Raw genomic sequence first — 19,057 nt, forward strand, 5'->3', positions numbered from 1 at the left:
AACGGGCTGAGCCATAAGCTCACTCATACACGCGGCATAGAGTCAAAGTGAAAAGTGATTTCCTGATCCAGTGCGCATTGAGGCAGTGCTCTCGTCTCCTGTTTACAGCCCTGAATCACTGTTGAAAATTCCACTGTCCTTTGGGAGGTGCAAGTTTATCCACAGGAAACCCACTGTTAACTCCCCTCACTGGGTGGTGCTTATTTTATCGACCCGGGAAGGAATGATGGGCTGAGTCAACCCCCAACCAGGATTCCAAATCGCAACCTTATGATTTTGAGCCGCTCGCTCTGCCGCTGAACGACTTCGCCGCCGAATATAATAATATTGCATGCAGTTTCATTAATCATGGTTCCGCGCATTCGGTGTAACTTTCCGGTTAACTATAATTGGAAGTTTAATTAAATTTTACTTAACTAAACCTTTAAAACAACAACCGCAATCTTTCCCTCCCCTGCAATTTTAAAAGAGGCTAAAGTTGGCGCGTTCTGATGAGGCATTCTTTTCTCTCCCTCGCTGTCTAAAAACAGAGGAGATAACTCTTGGATAATCACCACGAGAACCTTTTCCACTGCTCTGTTGAATGCTTAAGTAAAAAAAAAGTTGTGTTGAAAATATATATGGTATATTTCAATCTGCCATTGCTTACTTTAAACATTACTCTTTTACACGTGGGTGCACATTCATGACATCGACACCACGCGTTTAAGTCCCCAGAGCCCAGAGGGCATTTTCACAATTCTGGCCACTGCTGATGATGGTTGTGGCTGCCGAGCGAAACGCCGTGATAAATTGTTAAACTTGTGTGGATTGCTCTCCCAACATACCAGTGTGCGAGAGAGGTAATGGGCACATCCGCTTGCGTGAACACGTTCATTGGCCGTGTCGGGTGGAGGAGGGTATGCGACACATTTTACTCGTGTGATCCGACCCAGAAATCAATTATGACTAGTCACTATTCCGTTCGCTTGATTCCGCATTTGATTATATTATCAATGTTGACCTCAATTTTTCTCGTGGCGCTTTAGAGACAAGGGTTTAATCTCAGGTCTCCCATCCATTAAGAAATTCCGCACACAGTTACGTATTTTATGCTCTATTTAATTGTTGGAAACGTGCATGCGTATTGCGAATTGAGTAATTACTCTATTTTAATCTGTCAAATAAAACATCTATAGAGAATGCATGCTAAATTTACGTGGCATCTAAATAATGAAAATATTAACTGTAAAACTATTAAATATACAACAACATGTAATATAATTTTCCCCAACATTGTATTAAATATTTTCACGTAGCTGTGTAAATAGAAAATGTAATTGTACATTTCAATAGGCTAACAAATGTGTTAAGTCTTATTTATGTTAGTCCGTACATGTGTATGCATTTGTACAGCTTGTAACGTGTGCTGTATTGACTAGATAGAAACACACATGCATGTATTTAAATGTCTGCAAAACTTATAATGTAACATAGTAACATATATATGCTTGCATAGATGTATCATGAATCCTCTACCTATACCAGGTGCAGGCGCTCTTTTAATACATCAATATTTAAACTGGTTCCAGCAGCTTGTCTGAACCCCGGGCCGTAGCCTGCACTCTGCGAGAAACCCAAAACAATCAAATCGCACACCCATCTTTTGGGTACTCGGTCACGTTTTCCGACTTAAGGGAGCAGCCGTCAAATGGGGGCCGTTGGTATATTGGTGCCAGGTTTACAACGCGCAAGCTCCGAGTGATGCCGCCCTTTGCAGCGCAACTTCCCCGCGGGGCCTCAATAAGCATAATCGTTTCTGCGTTAGGACCATTGGCTGACCCGAATAAATGAGAATGCTTTCTCTTTGAGGCGGTAATAAACATCGTTGTCATCGTGAAGCGAAACTGGCCATTGAGAGTGAAAGCCGGCCGGTCGAGCGAGCGCAATCGGAAGTATATTCTTAGGTTTTTTTCGGTAAAGTCACGTAGGTAAAAAATAAAAATTAATAAAAGTAAAATAAAATAAAAATCACGACGTTTCGGAGGCAACACAAGCTTCCGTCTTCAGGTAGAACCGTCACAGCACGATTGCTGTATCAAGTGAGGAGGCAACACAAGCTTCCGTCTTCAGGTGGAACCGTCACAGCACGATTGCTGTATCAAGAGAAATTTCTCTTACTTGATACAGCAATCGTGCTGTGACGGTTCCACCTGAAGACGGAAGCTTGTGTTGCCTCCGAAACGTCGTGATTTTTATTTTTTATTTTACTTTTATTAATTTTTATTTTTTACCTACGTGACTTTACCGAAAAAACCTAAGAATATGAATCCTTGCAGTCACGAAAGCTTCAAATCTAGACGCAATCGGAAGATTTCGAAGCGCAAATTAATGCTTGGCGGTTGACTCGGCTTCGCATCCCTCCGGGGTTGGTAAAGTGAGTTACCATTTTTTCTGGGGACTCAGCGGTGGTTTTGCTATGGAAAGACTCAGCCCCTACCATAGGACAGTGGAATTTCCGTCACCCGCTCGGGGCTATAAACAGGAAATGGGGCACTGCATTGCCGCTCACTTGAGCAGGAAATTTCTACGGACTTTTTTTGAATAACGTAAATCGTTGTACAACATTTTTGTCTGATTTAGCCACGTTTATCACATCCATTCCTCACAGACCTGACACAGAGTACCGCAGTTCAAGCGTTGCACACCCTGGAAGCTATTGCTTGGAAAATATTGATCCTATACGTCTGCCCGTATGTATGCTTGGCACCAACCGTGGAGGGGAAAGAGAGACGCGTTTGAGCAGATTGCGAGAATGATCGGCAGGTGTTGGAGCAGCGAAAGGTTAACCGTTGGTATTTCTCCCCCTTTTCAACATGTTCATCACAGTACTACGCCCTGCAAATATTGGAGAACGTCATAAAGACACGCTGGAAAATCCTGCCGCGGAACCAGTGCGATGGTAAGCTTCTCTCACCCGCAGTCCCCTTGCCTGACCTGCGTACGAATGCAAGAACGTGATACAACAATCCCTCGCCAACCGCGGGGGTTGGGTTCCTGAAAACCGCCCGTCGTTGGAAAAACCGCCGTGGTGTGCAAGGCCTTAGGAGCTGTCCATAAATGACGTCACGCGATTTTGGACGATTTTTTTTTTCGTCACACGGCGTCACAAAAAGTCAGACCCCCCTCAAAAAAAAAACATGCTTCAAATCGCTTTAAACTATTGTCATCGTAGTGCGTATTTAATGTGGCGCTGCACTCTAATGTTGTAGGAGAAAATATGTATTAAAAAGTATATTTAATTAAGTAGAACGTGTTGTCTATATTTATTTAAAATTCTATATTTATTTTAAGTTGCGTATTTTGATGTGACGTCATATTTCTCAAACCCCCCCCCCCCTCGTCACACATCGTCACAAATGTCTGACCCCCCCCCCCCCCCCAGGTGCGTGACGTCATTTATGGACGGCCCCTTATGGGAAATCGGGGGTTAGGGCAACCGTGGCCATGGCCACACTCGTCAAAGCCTAACTGAGTTGCCCCTTCCTACGCTAAGCACAAATAAAATACACAACATTGTAAAAAAAATAATGTTTAAAAACATGATTGAAGGCAATAAAATTATGTTATTTACCTTTACCGAGGGGAAAAGTCCATGGTGATGATGACGTGGGAATGAGGTTAATGCGGGGAGGTGGCTGTTGGAAGAGGGGGCTTTTCCTCCACCTGGCGGTGGGAATAGAGCGGTGGCGTGAGCTGGGAGATTAGACGACGCACGGGGGGGGTGGGGGGGGGCACAGGTTGTGGGGTGATTTGAAATCACAAGCGCCGGTCGTCGTGCTAAACCGCAGATTCGCGGAACCTCATTGGCTCCTAAACCTCGATATTCAAGTTTATAATTTCACACAGAATCTAGCCATATACCAAGAGAAGAATTACAAATACAACTCGGTCCAGTGTGTATATAGTGTCGTGTCGCATTGTATTTTCACCATTGAGGTGGGTTGATGCTGTCCAAGAATTAAAAAAAAACAATACAAAAATGGAGTGAGAGGAAGCAAAAGAAACAAACGGAGTATAAGAGAGAGAGAGACAAACAGGGCGAGAAAGCGAGAGAGACAGAGCTGTGTAGAGAGACGGGATTACATGCAGCTGCACGTAGCTACACACACACACGCTGCTCCATTTGGGAATTCCCTCCCTTCTCCTTTTCCAAGCTCTTAAAAGATCCTTGCTCAATCCAAGAACTGCATGGGCTCTTGTAATCTATTAAAATTTTACTAAAACGCTTTTTGTTGGTTGCTGGCCGCTTGACATTTTGGGGCGTTAAAGTAAATATCTCAGCTCTGCACCCCCCATACCCCCCGGCTAAATCTGGACACTTGGTAGTTCTGGGAATGGTTTTCAACTGGGGGTACGCGAACCCCCAAGGGGTACGTGACAATGACCTGGCGGGGGAGGGGGTACATGAGGGTGATTTATAAATGTGTGAAATTGTAATCCGCGATAGTCATTATTTCATATTATGTATTAACAATGTAGTTTACAAGGGTAAACCGCGCGCGAACAAATTACATCTTTATAACATGTAGGCTTTCGCGATCAATATCCATAATAGAGGGTTTTTTTGGGTTGGATTGCGTAATTATCAATTACGTCACGCATGCAGAGCGTCCGTTGAATATATTTTTGTATTCGGCTCGCGGTTACTTGCTAGTTAGGATACCGCACAAAATGGACAATTGGTTCAAATATTAGTGTTAATTCATACATTTATTTCTCAGAACCATGTTGGGTCAGGCAAGGGGGTGGGGGGGTGGGGACACACAGTGGCCAAACTAAAACTTGAGGATCACTGCTCTTAGATAATTATCGTGCGTGGGGCCTGCTCGGTGTAATCGGGTTTGGCACCACCTGCCTCGCTCCGGCAGATCGGGACGTTGGAGAGCGCGTGTCTGGGCACGGCGCGAGAATGATGATGGGCCCCCTGGTGCAGATGCCAGGCCGAGCGACTTGTGGGGGTGACGAGAGCTCTTTGGAACGCACTCCGAAGCCGTTTTTTTTTTTACCAAGTGGCGCTCGCTTCTTAATACCTGCCCTTTCGTCGTTGCGCGCTCTTCAGGGGAGGGTCTGTTGATGTTATCGCACGCGAGCGTCCGGTGTTGTTTATGTCGGAGCACGTGTGCGTGCCTGTTGAGTTCGATTCCCGGCCAAAATACCAGTGACGGTTATCTGAACAGGTCCTGGGCCTCCCCTCGGTCAACTCGGCCTCAAATGAGTACCTGATGCGCTGTGTAAACATCGCCGCTAGAGAGACAAAGTCCATTAAGGCTTTTAAGGGGAATATTTGTCTGCGTATGTGTCCTGTATTTCCACTTGGATTATAATCAGTACACATCGCATCCAGCAGTGGATCATGTATCCGTAGATTTACACATCAGAAAGCACGAGTTGGCTAAAGAGTTAAAATAGCCGTTTCGCCGGCAGATATTTGTCGTTCCATTTGTAAACACTATCCTCGGGCTTCACGCGAGTAGCAGTCATAAGTAAGCCAAAGATGATTACACAGTTGCCACTGTGTGGCAACCCACATGTTTTGAGTAATAGCGAGTCCAAATTCCATGGGACACCATGAGACAAATAACAGTTGAGGGTAATAGTTGTGACATCACCAGACTGATAAGAAACGTAAAGTCGGCTTGGGCAGGATGCGTTGTCGCTACGAGGGGGAATGATCGCTGATGGTCAAAAATAACAATGCTGGTACGAACGCTGGGGAGATGGAGCGATACAATCTCGGTTCACATGCAAGGTGCTAGACGGATTGTTACTTTCCAGCATATTGAGGCTTAGGGAGGCCTTCATCCAGCAGCGGATTGACCAAGGCTTTTGATGTACACGTTTTGCCCATTTGTTAATCTACTGCTGGGTCCAAGGCCTTCCCATGCCGTGCTGGCCGTGAAGGATATTTCACCATACTTCACCACTTTGGCCATTGCCAGTTGCTGAACGTACTGGGGCGGTGGGGGGGGGGATGGACGGAATACAATTGATTTTGCGTCGCTGCCAAACACACATGAGCTTCAACAACAAAAACAAATATATTAGAGGACGAAATTAAAGTTTATTTATTGGAAGCGAAAACAAGTTGGTCTTTCAATAGACGTTGTCAACGTGATTATTTTCCATTGGCTTTTAATGCTGGTGCGTTTTATGTGCGTTTGCTCGAATGCCTGCCTGCGTCTTGTGTGACTCAACCTCCTATGAATGTGTGGCATGCCCCTTGTAAAAAAAAAACACTTCAAAGCTAATATTACTACCTTCCAGGGTTTCTGCCCTGCAGGCAAAACTTTGTTCTCTCTCCAGGTTACTAATTAAATGGGGGGGACCCACCTTACCACGGCTCCAAAGCAAGAGCATCTCTTGCTCAAAGGCTGCTAATGTCCAACCAACTTGGAGTGCAAACGGTGTAAAATTTGTGGCAGTGTTTGATGGGGACGATCACTGACAAACAAAAAAACACTGTTTAAAAAGCACAGGTTGGTTCCACTCTAATTGCCATGAGAAAGCTGCCTACACGCAATGATTAGATTAGCCTTGAAAGAGGTCCTCCGTTGTTTAGACCGAGAGCTCTTGCCAATCAATAATATCTGGTAAACCAGGCAGCGTTTGATTGACATGCCTTCCGGGCAAATGTTGTTGAAGTTATTAGGCAAACGTTTCCTAAATTAACATTTTCAGGATTCAACATTTTTATGTAAAAAAAAAAAGTTTAATTTGATATTCCCAGAGTCCTCAATCTCGTGTTTCATGCGTTCGAAGAAATTAGGCAAATAAGACCTTTGCAATGAATTTAGCATTTAATGCGATATTTATATCAGGAATATATCTTTAACAATCAAAACTCGCTCATGGAAGTGAAAGCGCGTCACGTGTGTTACAGTGTATGTTTTTCCATGTTGCACGGTCTGGCTTTTTCCCACGTGCTTATTCCTGAAGTGCATGCCCACAGCTGAACCTGCCTTAATTTGTGATGCACAAGTGCCCCCTGGTGGTGTTAGGCTGTACACTGGCCCAGCCAACACGAGTCTTCGGCACCAGTATCGTTACTACACTAGACTCGATTATCCGCGCTAATGACGGGAGGACGGCCGCGGATAATCCCAAACTATTAATTTTCCGTGGATATCTATGCCAAAAAACACGAATATAGGTAGAAATTAAGAACGAATACTCATGATCGATGCACGTGCTCAATGATAACACTTTCCTTCTCCCGCACAGAAGACTCGGCCCACTAAGTGGACAACAGAGCCACGCCAATCAACATCAATCAAACTCCGCACGCCGTTGTAAAGATATGCAACTACTGTACTGTAGAGGCGATCACGTGGATATCGGATCAACCTGAGCAACATATTTGTCCGATTTAAGTACGTGACTTGTAGTAAACATTTCCAAGAATAACAATGTATAACCGTTTTTAGATTATTAATTTGGGGCTTAAGATAAATATCCATGAATGATGAATTTATGTAAAAAAAAATCAGCAAATTGAATAAACCACACGCGGACCATCGAGAGTGTCCTGTACTAGGGTTGTTAAATTCGTTACTCGTCGCATACCCGATCACCAGTGAACGGCACGGATAGGAATGTCTCGCAGTGAACAAAACAGTTTCCAGAACAAAACAAATTGAAATGTGGTTAAAACGGAGACTGATGTTGTTGTTGTCTGTTGCTGTGTTGCAGGAATAAAGAAGTACGTTGTGGGCCTGGTGATTAAAACATCTCAAGACCCAATCAATCTTGAGGTCGGTCATCTTTCAGATAAGAGTTGAAAGCACTGCGGTTGTAACTACTAAAGCTCGAATGAGTAGGTGTATGGTTAGCAAAAGTTTTCTTGTAGTTAATATATTTATTCGTTGCTTTCACCGGTGTATACAATGGGTCTACAATTTGTACGCTGTTACACTTTGTAGTGTTGGTTTATAACTTTTAATCACGTTTAAAAATCATCGCATTGAGTTTATTGCTGTATGTGACGTTGATGCTTGTTACAATTAGGCTCACATACAGACTCACAAAACACTCTCCTGCGGAGGGAGCTGGTAGGAACGTTGGGTTGCTGGGTCAACGGGGGCGTGGTGTATTCCGCAAATATGCCCGACTGTGAGGGCGGGCACAAGCCAGCGTGAGTAGGTTAAACGTTGAGTTTTATAAGGGCACCACGGGGTGACCAGCCCCTCCCCACCCAGCCCCACCCCTCCCACGCTCCCCACCTAGCCCCTCCCCACCCTCCCCTCCCCGCCCAGCCCCTCCCCACCGTCCCCACCCAGCCCCTCTCCACCCAGCCCCACCCCTCCCATTTTTGGATGCACGATGGACGGACACAATAATCCCTTGTGGGCTGGTGGAACCAGTGGGTTCCTACCAGTATAAACCCAATACAATAAATGTGATGTCGTTCATCACCTTGCAGGGATTTTTTTGTTTTAAATGTTAACCAATGTGCCAATCATCGATTTTACAATCAGCCACTTAACTGGCTCATTCATGGCCCCATATGTAGCAGCCTGTGTCGCCCTGTGTAAATGAAACTCCATCTGCTGCATGTTTTTCCCGGTCGCCCCAATTAACAGATGCCCGCTATTTAGCAGTCCCCAGATGTTGCCGTAGATTAATCATCACAAGCCAGACAGGTGGCCACCAATTAACGGTGCAGATGATATGCACAGCGGGCACGTGCTAGCAGTGTGATAGATGGTGTGCATTGCTTTGGAATCGTTTTTTATGAAAGCGTTGTAACTCGGGTTAATAAGGTTAAAAGCGTTTTTTACTCATTAAAGTATGTCTGATAATGCCATAGTCATGTACAAATCTGCAAACGCGTTTTGCCCTGACAGCTACCCATCAGCTTCCATACTGCCAATTCAAGACAAACTCATGTTGGAACAGACGATGTAATCCACGTGTAATGTGATTTTTTTTCCCAACTTGCTGAATTCTCAAAGGCACGTGTCCTATACAGTACCTTGCATCCATTAATTGGTGCTGCTTTTTGGACTGGACGCCAATGGGTGGAGCACTTTGGAGCTGATATCTGAAATGTGATTGCTACAGTTGCTGTGAAATTGTGTGGTTGTCTGTGCTCTGTGTTGCAGAAAGAGAAAGTTTACATTGGCAAGTTGAACATGATACTGGTTCAGGTAAGATCTTCCTTGTGCAACACTCCTTTTGTGTCTTTTTATATATTAATTTGTCAAATAATCTTACGCAAGTTATAAGATACATGTATAAACAAGATTAAACACCCTCATATAGATATATATATAGCCTTTGGTCAGTCCACGCTAATATATGATATCAGGTTGTTAAAGTCTGATATCAGGCAGTTCACGAGCAATGTTGGCTCTGCTGATGAGACACTGATGAGAGCGGTGGTTGGTAAACCAGAAGAGACATTTTTTTCGAATTTGGTTAAAATTTATATTTCAGGAGCTGCAATGCATCAGAATACGAGACAGACGGTCCTTAAAAAAATAACGCCACGAAGCAGTATTTAAAGAGCTCTAAACCCTGGTTTAGAGTTTGCTGCTGGAATTATGTACTCCGAAGGCCGTTGGACCAATGGGTTGTATAAAAAAAATACTGTTTTTGTATAAAATTACAGAGAAATATGAGACCTTGTCGGCTTGTCTGTTTTTCTAATATTTCCGTAGTTTAGCCTGTGCTTTTTGCCATGGAGGGGGGGGGTGATAGGGGACAAACAAATGGACCGTTCTTGTGCCTTCCAAACAGATCCTGAAGCAGGAGTGGCCGAAGAACTGGCCGACGTTCATCAGCGACATCGTGGGTGCCAGCCGCACGTCCGAGTCGCTGTGCCAGAACAACATGGCCATCCTGAAGCTGTTGAGCGAGGAGGTGTTTGACTTCTCGAGTGGGCAGCTCACTCAGTTCAAGGCCAAGCACCTCAAGGACAGGTGAGAGACCTCGTGAGATTAAAAAAAAACACGCAGCTCCGTGGTGCCTGCGCCCTTGCCGATGCCGTGATGGGTTCTCAACAGGCAAAAGCCCTTTGGCGGTTAGAAACTGCCAAAGCGTTCAACTTTGTAAACTAAAACTAATCTATATTCTTGGTTCTTTCGGTAAAGTCACGTAGAAGGGAAACAAAATAATAAAAATATAAAACAATAAAATTCGTTTCGATTGCAACACAAGCAATCATCATCAGGTGTGAAAACCACAGCAAGATATTTTTTTTTTTCAAATTTTCTTGCTGTGGTTCCACACCTGATGATGATTGCTTTTGTTGCAATCTAAACGTCGTTATAATTTTATTGTTTTACATTTTTATAATTTCATTGTTTCCCTTCCACGTGACTTTACCGAAAGAACCAAGAATATGAATCCCTGCAGTCACGAAAGCTTTAAATCAAAATTTAAAGCTAAACTATTTTTTTTATTTTACGAGGTAAAGCCCACTGAGCTGTATAGCTCTTTTTCAGAGGCGACCTAGCCACAAATGATAGCTCACCGAAGTGGCTTATCACGTGGACATTTATAGCAGCCAAATACTTTAAACACACGTTTATAAATGTGGGGGGGGGGGGGGGGGGGGGGGGAAACACCGGAGGACCCGGAAAAAAATCCACACGACCACGGTGAGAGAGGGGAGAGAGACACGCTAACGCCAAATATACGGCAGGCGTCGGGGTCGGGTTTGAACTCACCACCTCCTGTATACCAGGCGAGGTAGTTAACATCCCGCCGCAGCACAGTAGTCGCCCGCTCTTGACGAGAGACAACGACTCGGAGGCATGAGGAACCACAGACGATCAGGAAGGCAGCGGCCCAGGCGGTGAGGCCGGCGGCAACAATTGCTCAAGCTCTGCGGTCCTCTGAATATTAAGATGTTTTCAGCCAATTGATGAGTGGTTGTTTCTTCACCAGTGGTTCTCAACCTCTTTGGGTATGGTTTCTCCCCAATCAAGACAATGGTGCTGGAGGCCCAGACCAGAATAGCCACATGGGACCCCCTATTTCATTTGCAACAAAACACAGGCCCAATGTCAGTCGTTCTTAACCTGGGGTGCACGTAGCCCCTGGCGGTGTGAGATGCCCTTTCTGGGGGTACCAGACATGGCCAGATTTTCTAGAAGGTAAATCATCGAAAACACAAATTAAGTATGGGCACGTAAGTACAACTACTTTGTTTCATCAAACCTATGTATTCATTAACATTGTACATTTTTAATCGATTGAGAACCAACTGTGGGTGCAAGGCTGCAGTATAGGTTAAGAACCACTGCCCAATGTGGTGTGCCCTCTTTTGTTCGAGGCCTGGAGAAATGTATTCCATTTGTGGCTCTTCTGACATGGTAGTACAAGTGCCTTCTAAGCCACGTATCTTCCTCTCCATTATTAGTGTAAACGATATTTAATTAGAAATAAGTAATATTTTAAAATGCTTTTTTTTAAACACGCTTTAATGAAATGTACCGTACGAGTAATGGCAAAACTTCACAACTCCAGGAAGTGGCCCCGAAGCTTGCCATAACGTAAGGGACCGTGGTGATTTACAGCCAACGTCAGTTGAGCGTGGACAATTAGACCCAAGCCGAAACATAACATATAAAATAGATGGTTTAATAATATTTTTGTTTATTTTTAATGATAGAATATAGTATTGTCATCAGTATGACATAAGTATACCAAGTTTTGCAGTCGATACCACATTGGGAAGTGGGTTAAAATTGAGTTACAAGATTTGAGGATACGACAACAACAACAGACAGAGTGAGTTAAATAAAAGCATGTAAAAATACATCTCCTTCGCCTGAAACTTTGTGACATATTACGCTTTTTGACAAAACCATAAACAAATATATATTTCCTGTACGAGCGACGAGATGCTGATCGTGTGCGGGTGATGTGTCCCCAGCATGTGCAACGAGTTCTCACAAGTGTTCCAGCTCTGCCAGTTTGTCATGGTGAGTCGGTGTCAATGTTGTTCTGCTATTGCGCTCTAAATTGACGTTTGAAAGTGGACTCTTTAATAAAACAAAACTAAACGTATTTTAATTGCACTTGTGAAATAACAGCGGGAGCTCCTTCAAAATTAATGTAGGTCAATGCTCGTTTAGCTCTGCTGCCAGGGTGGGAACGAAGGGCTGGATAAAACAAAAACACGGGCAATGGGAAACCTGTCAATTAAGCTCTAAAATCGTTTCTTATTGATTTTGTTTAACCAGGTGACAACTCAAGCGACATAATCTCATTTGCAAGCGTGTGATCCAAGTGACCGTATTGTTGACATAGAATACAACTGACAGCGTTAAGCGTGTTATCTGTTTTTATTGTTGGTTAAAGTAATTGGTTTGTGGTCACTGACCCTTGATGAGTGAGGAGTATCTAATAATTGAACCAGTGCGTGGCTAACAGCTGCTAACGAGCACCTAACTCGGATAATACACTTGTGGGGCGATCGAACGTTAGCCGTGTGCTCACGAATGTGCCCACTGTTGCAAGTGCTGTTTGCCCCACGAGAAGAAAACATTGAAACCGCCATGCTCGCTTTTTGTATTCCCTTGCAGGAAAACTCCCAGAATGCACCACTTGTTGCCGCCACCTTAGAAACACTTTTGCGCTTCCTGAATTGGATTCCTCTCGGGTACATCTTTGAGACGAAACTCATCAGCGTCCTCGTTTACAAGGTGAGACGATATAAAGAGGGAGGGGTTTTTATTGCCACCAGGTGGTTTGGCATTTTAGGATTGACACCCAGAGCCTACGCTAATCCAGCTGGGTGGCACTGGTAGATGCCCCAGCTCTCACAATCGCAAGGAAATGACGGTTCAAGTCCTATTTGGTGGCCGACTAAAAACATGATCCGAACCTGGGTCGATAAAATGAGTACTGCTTTTTGTGGTAAGCCAGTATTTGTTGGCCTATGGAGAAACTAGATCCTAACTGTAGAATTGTTGAATATCCACCACTGATTAAGAGGTCAGAACCACCAATGGAGGTGAACATCACCTGATGCTCGTTTGAACAGGGGGAGGCGCTTAAACCTTTTGTTTCTGAGTGAATACATTTGCACAGGTTGCATGCCTGTCAATCCATACAGTTTACCTGTATTCTTGTGCAGGGAAATTAAGTAAAAAAACACATTTTGTATTTTTTGTTTCTCCCTTATGATAGGACTTTGTAGGATGAACGTTGATATTTATAAGGGCATGGGGTGACCAACAATATCTGAATCGGTCTGTAATAAGGTAGGCACTGATAAGGGCTTGACATGTATGAGGTTGTATGCACTTGCAGCAGCTTTTTCATATGAATTGTGTTGGCAGGGGAGGCTCCCGTTGTGTAACGATTAGCGCAGTGGACTTACAGGTCCAATCCAGAGGTCGCCAGTTCAATCACTCAGCAACTCATGTGTGGTGGGATGAAGTGTGGGTACTTTCACCTCTTCCAAAACATGTGGCCCAAATCACCTTTAGAGGGGCTCTCTGGAGCTCTCTCCTGTCAGCAGTGGCATGGTCAAGAAATTACAGGGCTGCAGCTTTTCCTTTTATATACGTTGGCGCTCGTTTGGATGTATGTGTGTGCATGTTGAACCCCTTTCGCACCGCACGTAGCCACCCGTGCTAATCGGAGGTGCACCTTCCCCCGCAGTTCCTCAACGTACCCATGTTCCGTAACGTGACTCTCAAGTGCCTGACGGAGGTGGCGGGCGTGCGGGTGAGCCAGTACGAGGAGCAGTTCGCCACCCTCTTCAGCATCACCATGGCCGAGCTCAAACAGGTGCCAGCCCCATTCACTCACAGCTGTGTCAATCCATACGTGTGTGTATATAAATTCGGTGTGGGGAGCAGTGGTGTAGCAGTTAGCGCGCCGCGCTACGGACACGGGGACCCGAGTTTCATTCCCGCTGCCGGCCAACGCCGGTGATGATTATCTGAATCGGTCCTCGGCCTCCCCTCGGTCGACTCGGCCTCAAATGAGTACCTGGTGCGGTGTGTTAAAACATTGGCACGAGGGAGACAAAGGCGACCAGGCGTAGTGCTGATCAAAGACCTTCTCGTGTGCCATTCCGGCCTTCATAGGTGCTCGCTAACAGCACTTGGGGATCTTTGCATAAAGTGGGGAGCGGTAGTGATCGTTTGGTAAACAATAGCGCGTATGAAAGGCTCAGGAGGAGGTGCCAGGATGCGGGTTATTTTTTCCACTGCAGAAGACGAGCCGCGTTGCTGACGTCACGCGCCAATGGACGAGTCGGGACTGTTTCCCCACAGTGGAGCCATGTCCTCGGGAGTGCACTGATTTGACGTTCCCTGACCCTCCCTGCTTGATTCGAATGTCTCGCGAGTCCAGCGTGTCCCGGTTTAGTCTCGGCTCGAATGCGCCAGTGGAAAAGGGGTAAAGTAAGGCGACGTTCTCACCCCTCTCCGTGTTGTCTGTTGATCCTTGTCGCGGCACAGATCCTTCCGCTGCAGACCAACATCCGGCTGGCGTACGCGACGGGCAAGGACGAGGAGCAGAATTTTATCCAGAACCTGAGCCTCTTCCTGTGCACCTTCCTCAAGGAGCACGGCTCGCTGGTGGAGCGCCGCGGCGACCTCCGCGAGGGGCTGCTCGAGGTGAGGACCCTACTCCCCCTCTCCCCTCCCTCCTTTGCTATAATAATGTAGGGTGCTGTACATGGCAAGGCTTAGAGTGGGGTCAGTGGAGATGGGTGGAAACAAATGCAGGGTGTGCTGTACGAGGGAAGGTTCGAGAAGGGAAGTAGAAGACGGTGGAGTCTGTTGGAAGAATCGACCGGGGTAAAGTGCTGGAAGTTACCGGGGCGTGGCGGAGCGCGCGTGTATCAGGGGGAGCGAGGCCCGTAACGGGCGCCGGCTCGGGGACTGAAGGACGACTGCCCTGACATCGGGGCCGAATGTTGGAGATCGACATCGTGGAAACCATCGGGCCAACTGTCCGAGATCTGCATCAAGAAGGACTGTTTGAGGTTAATCTAGTGGGAACCACCGTGGCTGCAGATGGTCATAGCCTTGTGAACGCGTTGGTCGTACTCTCGCCTTGTAAATACGTTACCGTAAAATAAATCGTCTAGAAAATGGAACAATAATATATTTTCTTCGTTGTTTAACTTTTATTTTAATGCTTTTATTGCAAGTGAAAATATCCTGCTCTTTTGTGTTCTCATCATATTTGGTATTCGTAACATTTCAAGAGAACAAGGCTGTCACTAAGGTGCCATGTTTCACAGGCAAGTATAGCCAGCCAGTACGCGGTGATGTTGCAACATGGTTTATTTCAAATAAGTAATTTGCAGGTACATTTTTTAATTCGAACAGTGGCAAACCGGCACACATGGCCATACTCCTTTGTGAATAACGGTCACTGCAGTGTTCGTGGTTAGTATACCACACCTGTGAACCCCTTATCAGTGCCTACCTTATTACAGACCAATTCGGACCTGATTGGTCACTCCGTGCCCTTATAAATCTCAACGTTCGTCCTACAAAGTCCATCACAAAGGAGAAACACAAACAATAGACAAATACATTTTTTGGACCTGAGAACTCAATTTCCCTGTACAAGAATACGGGTATACCGTCTGGGTTGACAGGTATGGTATACCTGCGGTACTCCAGATGAAATCACCCGCAACTAATTGCAAACGAGGCCGTCAACACGCCCCCGCCGTATTTGACCAGCTCGGATGCCGGGCTCGCGCGGCGAGCTTCTGCGACATGCCGTGGCGAACCCTCGCCCCCGCTACCGTGTGGTGGCGCCGCGATGGAGGCGAGACGATAGCCCCGCGACCGTGACGTTCTCGCCCCAACGTAGGCCCTGCACTACATGGTGGTGATCTCGGAGGTGGAGGAGACGGAGATCTTCAAGATCTGCCTGGAGTACTGGAGCCACCTGGCGTCGGAGCTCTACCGCGAGAGCCCCTTCTCGGCCGCGCCGCTGTTGCTCGGCAGCCCGCACCACGACGTTCCACCCCGGCGACAGATATACCTGCCAGTCCTGTCCAAGGTGGGCGGGTGGGCGATCGATCGGGTGGGGTTTCTGAGTAGGTGGATTGGTTGGTGAGTCTGTAGTGATGGGGATGGGTGAGTCAGTGGTCGGGTGGGATCGGTCAGAGAAATGTAGGATGGATAGGTGGGTGTGCTGGGTGGGTAGCGGATGGTTTGCTCGTTTGGTAGATGGGTTCCTGTAGCCCATTGGCCAGAGCAGAAATTGTTTGCCACATAAGGCAGCCAAAGTTTAGTCATACCGATGGTTATGTAATTCACTGCTATTGGCCACATGAAGACATTGGAAAAATATATTAATAAGTGAAAGATTGGATGATAGGTGGGTTGATAGGTATGATCATAGATCCTTTGGTGGGTTGGTAGGTAGAAAAAACGAGTCGGTGGGTGTACTGGGAGGGTAGTGGGTGGGGGGGGCGGTATTGCAGCAGTTAGCGCGGCTGCGCTACGAACCCGGTTATGACCCGAGTTCAATTTCCGCTCTCGACCAAATCACAGTGACGATTTTCTGAACCGATCATAAGCGGGCCTCCCCTAGGTCGACTCGGCTTCAAATGAGTACCTGTGTGGGTGGGTCAGTGGCTGGGTGGATCATTTGTACTTTGCCAAATCCTGGGTATGCGATTGCCGATTGCTTCTGCTCACCCTCTGGAACGTGTGGTTGGTGGTGGTGTGCGCGCGTGCATCCCGGTGCTTGTGCAGGTAAGACTCGTCATGGTGTGCCGAATGGCCAAGCCGGAGGAGGTGCTCGTGGTGGAGAACGACCAGGGCGAGGTGGTGCGGGAATTCATGAAGGACACGGACTCCATCAGCCTCTACAAGAACATGAGGGAGACGCTCGGTATGATGATCCCGCGCGGACCGGTCACTTTCATTTGTTGTGCCCAGGTCTTTTTTGAGAAATAAGCTATTAGCTCAGTGGGCTTTACCTGGTAAAAAAAAAAATTTGCGCATTTAAATGTGATTCGCCTAACTTTCCTATACTTTGTATTGTTGTAAATTTCTGACCTGCCTCGACTAATCGCACCTTCGATTTCCACGGTTGGCTACGTACGGTAAGAAAGAAGTTAAACATAGAGACATGCTGGACATCTGTGAAAAAAGAGCCTTGCAGCTCATCGTATTCCTCCGGTAAAAATAAAGATTCTGAAGTCAAAGAACTCTCCGTGCTCAAACGAGCGTGGAGGGTGGTGCTCATCGCTATTGGTGAGTCTCAGCCAGCGATGGATATTTAATTAGTTAAGACCATGAGCCAAGGCCAGATATTTCACTTGTCAGTACCAGTTAAGGTGGCATAACGTTATTGGAGCCAGTGGCTTTGTGTGGCCAAGACCAGTCAATTATGTGAAATGAGTAAGGTTATTAAATAATCCACTCTTATTCGCCATGGGACTTGTTTTGTGGACTTGAGGGAGATTATGGTCTGAATTCATCTCTGATCGATATTTGAACTCCGACCTCACGATTGTCATTTGAATGCTCTGCTAAACAGCCGCTATATTAAGCACAGTTCTGGTCACATCACCTCCTCATGTGCTATGCCGACCTTTTTTCGGTTTGTGCGAAACAGCTCTTGCCTCAGCATTCTTGAAGGCCGCATGAGGCGGGGGGGGGATTTTTGTGTTTGTGTGTGCATGGGGCAGCGAGCCTTCGACACTTCACGTGGCCTCAAAGTGCACCTGGCCTGGCACAGGCGCTGTGGTGATGTCACCGTCTCTTAGTGGCGAATGGCAGTTATTGGTATTGATTGGTGGGGCAGTAATGGTTAGCTCCCTGTACTACGAATCTGACGACCCGAGTTCGGTTGCCGCTTACGGCCAAGACAAGTGATAATCATCTGAAATGGTACTGGACCGACTCACCCTTAAAACTGAGTACCCTGGTTCGTTGTGTCAACATCGCCACCGGGGAGACAAAGTCGGGTGGGTGTGGTGCTGGCCACCCACCGCTTTGTGTGCCGTGCCGACCTTCATAGGCGCTGCTCGCTAAGCACTTTCCCCAAAAGTTTGTCTAAGGCGAAACGGGGGGTGTTTGTTTGTTTGCGGGTGCAGTGTACCTGACGCATCTGGACTACACCGACACGGAGCGCATCATGACGGAGAAGCTGCAGGCCCAGGTGAGCGGCGTCGAGTGGTCGTGGAAGAACCTCAACACGCTTTGCTGGGCCATCGGATCCATCAGCGGCGCCATGCACGAGGAAGATGAGAAGCGCTTCCTCGTCACCGTCATCAAGGTGCGCTCTGTCGGATGAAGGCTGACAGCGCTAATGGAATGCACTCCGTCTGCGTCTCCGTCTGTGTCTCCGTCTGCGTCTACGTCTGTGTCTCTGTCTGTGTCTCCGTCTGTCTGTCCGTAACAGGGTTCAAGATAAACTCTTGTAGAGGTGATCCAGTATCTTTGGAACGTTGAGTAGGGTTCGACGTCTCCATCTCTCTTTCCAGCTGTGGTTGTGAACGCGTGAATGCGTTTGCGCTGTGTTTCTGCCTCTACGGGACCTTTTTTTGCCATTATCACAATGATGAAAGAAGAAGAATAGGCTTTATACCCTTTGTGGCAATAAAACAGGCGTTAAGATGTCTTAACATTGGTGAGAGAATGCAAAAAAGGTGTTCTCTGGTCTAGCTAACACTGGTGAGACAAGGCAATAATAAAGGCTGTCTCTGGTGTAGGACAATCAGTTTCAAGGACAATGCATATATTATCAGAGAATGTTTGTTTGCATGTTTTGCCACAAGTATGTGTGGTTAATGTCGACTTGACGCCTTGCAATAGGCATCTATTTGGTGTTTGAACATTTTAACACCTGTTTCATTGGCAGAATAGGTAAAGCCTATTCTTAATTTTTCTGTCTCTGTCGCAAACACGATCACTCTCGCATTGGATGATCCAATGCGAACAGAATGTTCATACGGTAAACCCCAGGCTAGCCGGATTTCACAATTCATCTACGGGAGATGATGCCGGCTAAAGAATAAAATAATTCTGCGTAGCCTCCACAGCCACCTGGAGCATGTGGCATGAGTCAA

At 46.4% G+C, this 19,057-nt stretch overlaps 1 protein-coding gene across 3 annotated transcripts in view; it reads left to right on the forward strand.

The window, feature by feature from the left end:
• LOC144734732 (exportin-1-like) overlaps positions 1-19,057 on the forward strand; it is a 71,513-nt gene that overhangs the window by 33,219 nt on the left and 19,237 nt on the right. For all 3 annotated transcript variants that reach the window (XM_078617071.1, XM_078617073.1, XM_078617072.1), the window contains 11 exons: positions 2,869-2,941; positions 7,732-7,793; positions 9,144-9,188; positions 9,781-9,962; positions 11,924-11,972; positions 12,576-12,695; positions 13,660-13,788; positions 14,466-14,624; positions 15,841-16,032; positions 16,734-16,872; positions 18,083-18,264. In XM_078617071.1, the coding sequence (XP_078473197.1) occupies positions 2,869-2,941; positions 7,732-7,793; positions 9,144-9,188; positions 9,781-9,962; positions 11,924-11,972; positions 12,576-12,695; positions 13,660-13,788; positions 14,466-14,624; positions 15,841-16,032; positions 16,734-16,872; positions 18,083-18,264 (1,332 nt within the window). The remainder of the gene's footprint in view (positions 1-2,868; positions 2,942-7,731; positions 7,794-9,143; positions 9,189-9,780; positions 9,963-11,923; positions 11,973-12,575; positions 12,696-13,659; positions 13,789-14,465; positions 14,625-15,840; positions 16,033-16,733; positions 16,873-18,082; positions 18,265-19,057) is intronic.

This window comes from Lampetra planeri, chromosome 52 (genome assembly GCF_965212315.1).
Source record: "Lampetra planeri chromosome 52, kcLamPlan1.2.h2, whole genome shotgun sequence".
Classification (NCBI taxonomy): domain Eukaryota; kingdom Metazoa; phylum Chordata; class Hyperoartia; order Petromyzontiformes; family Petromyzontidae; genus Lampetra; species Lampetra planeri.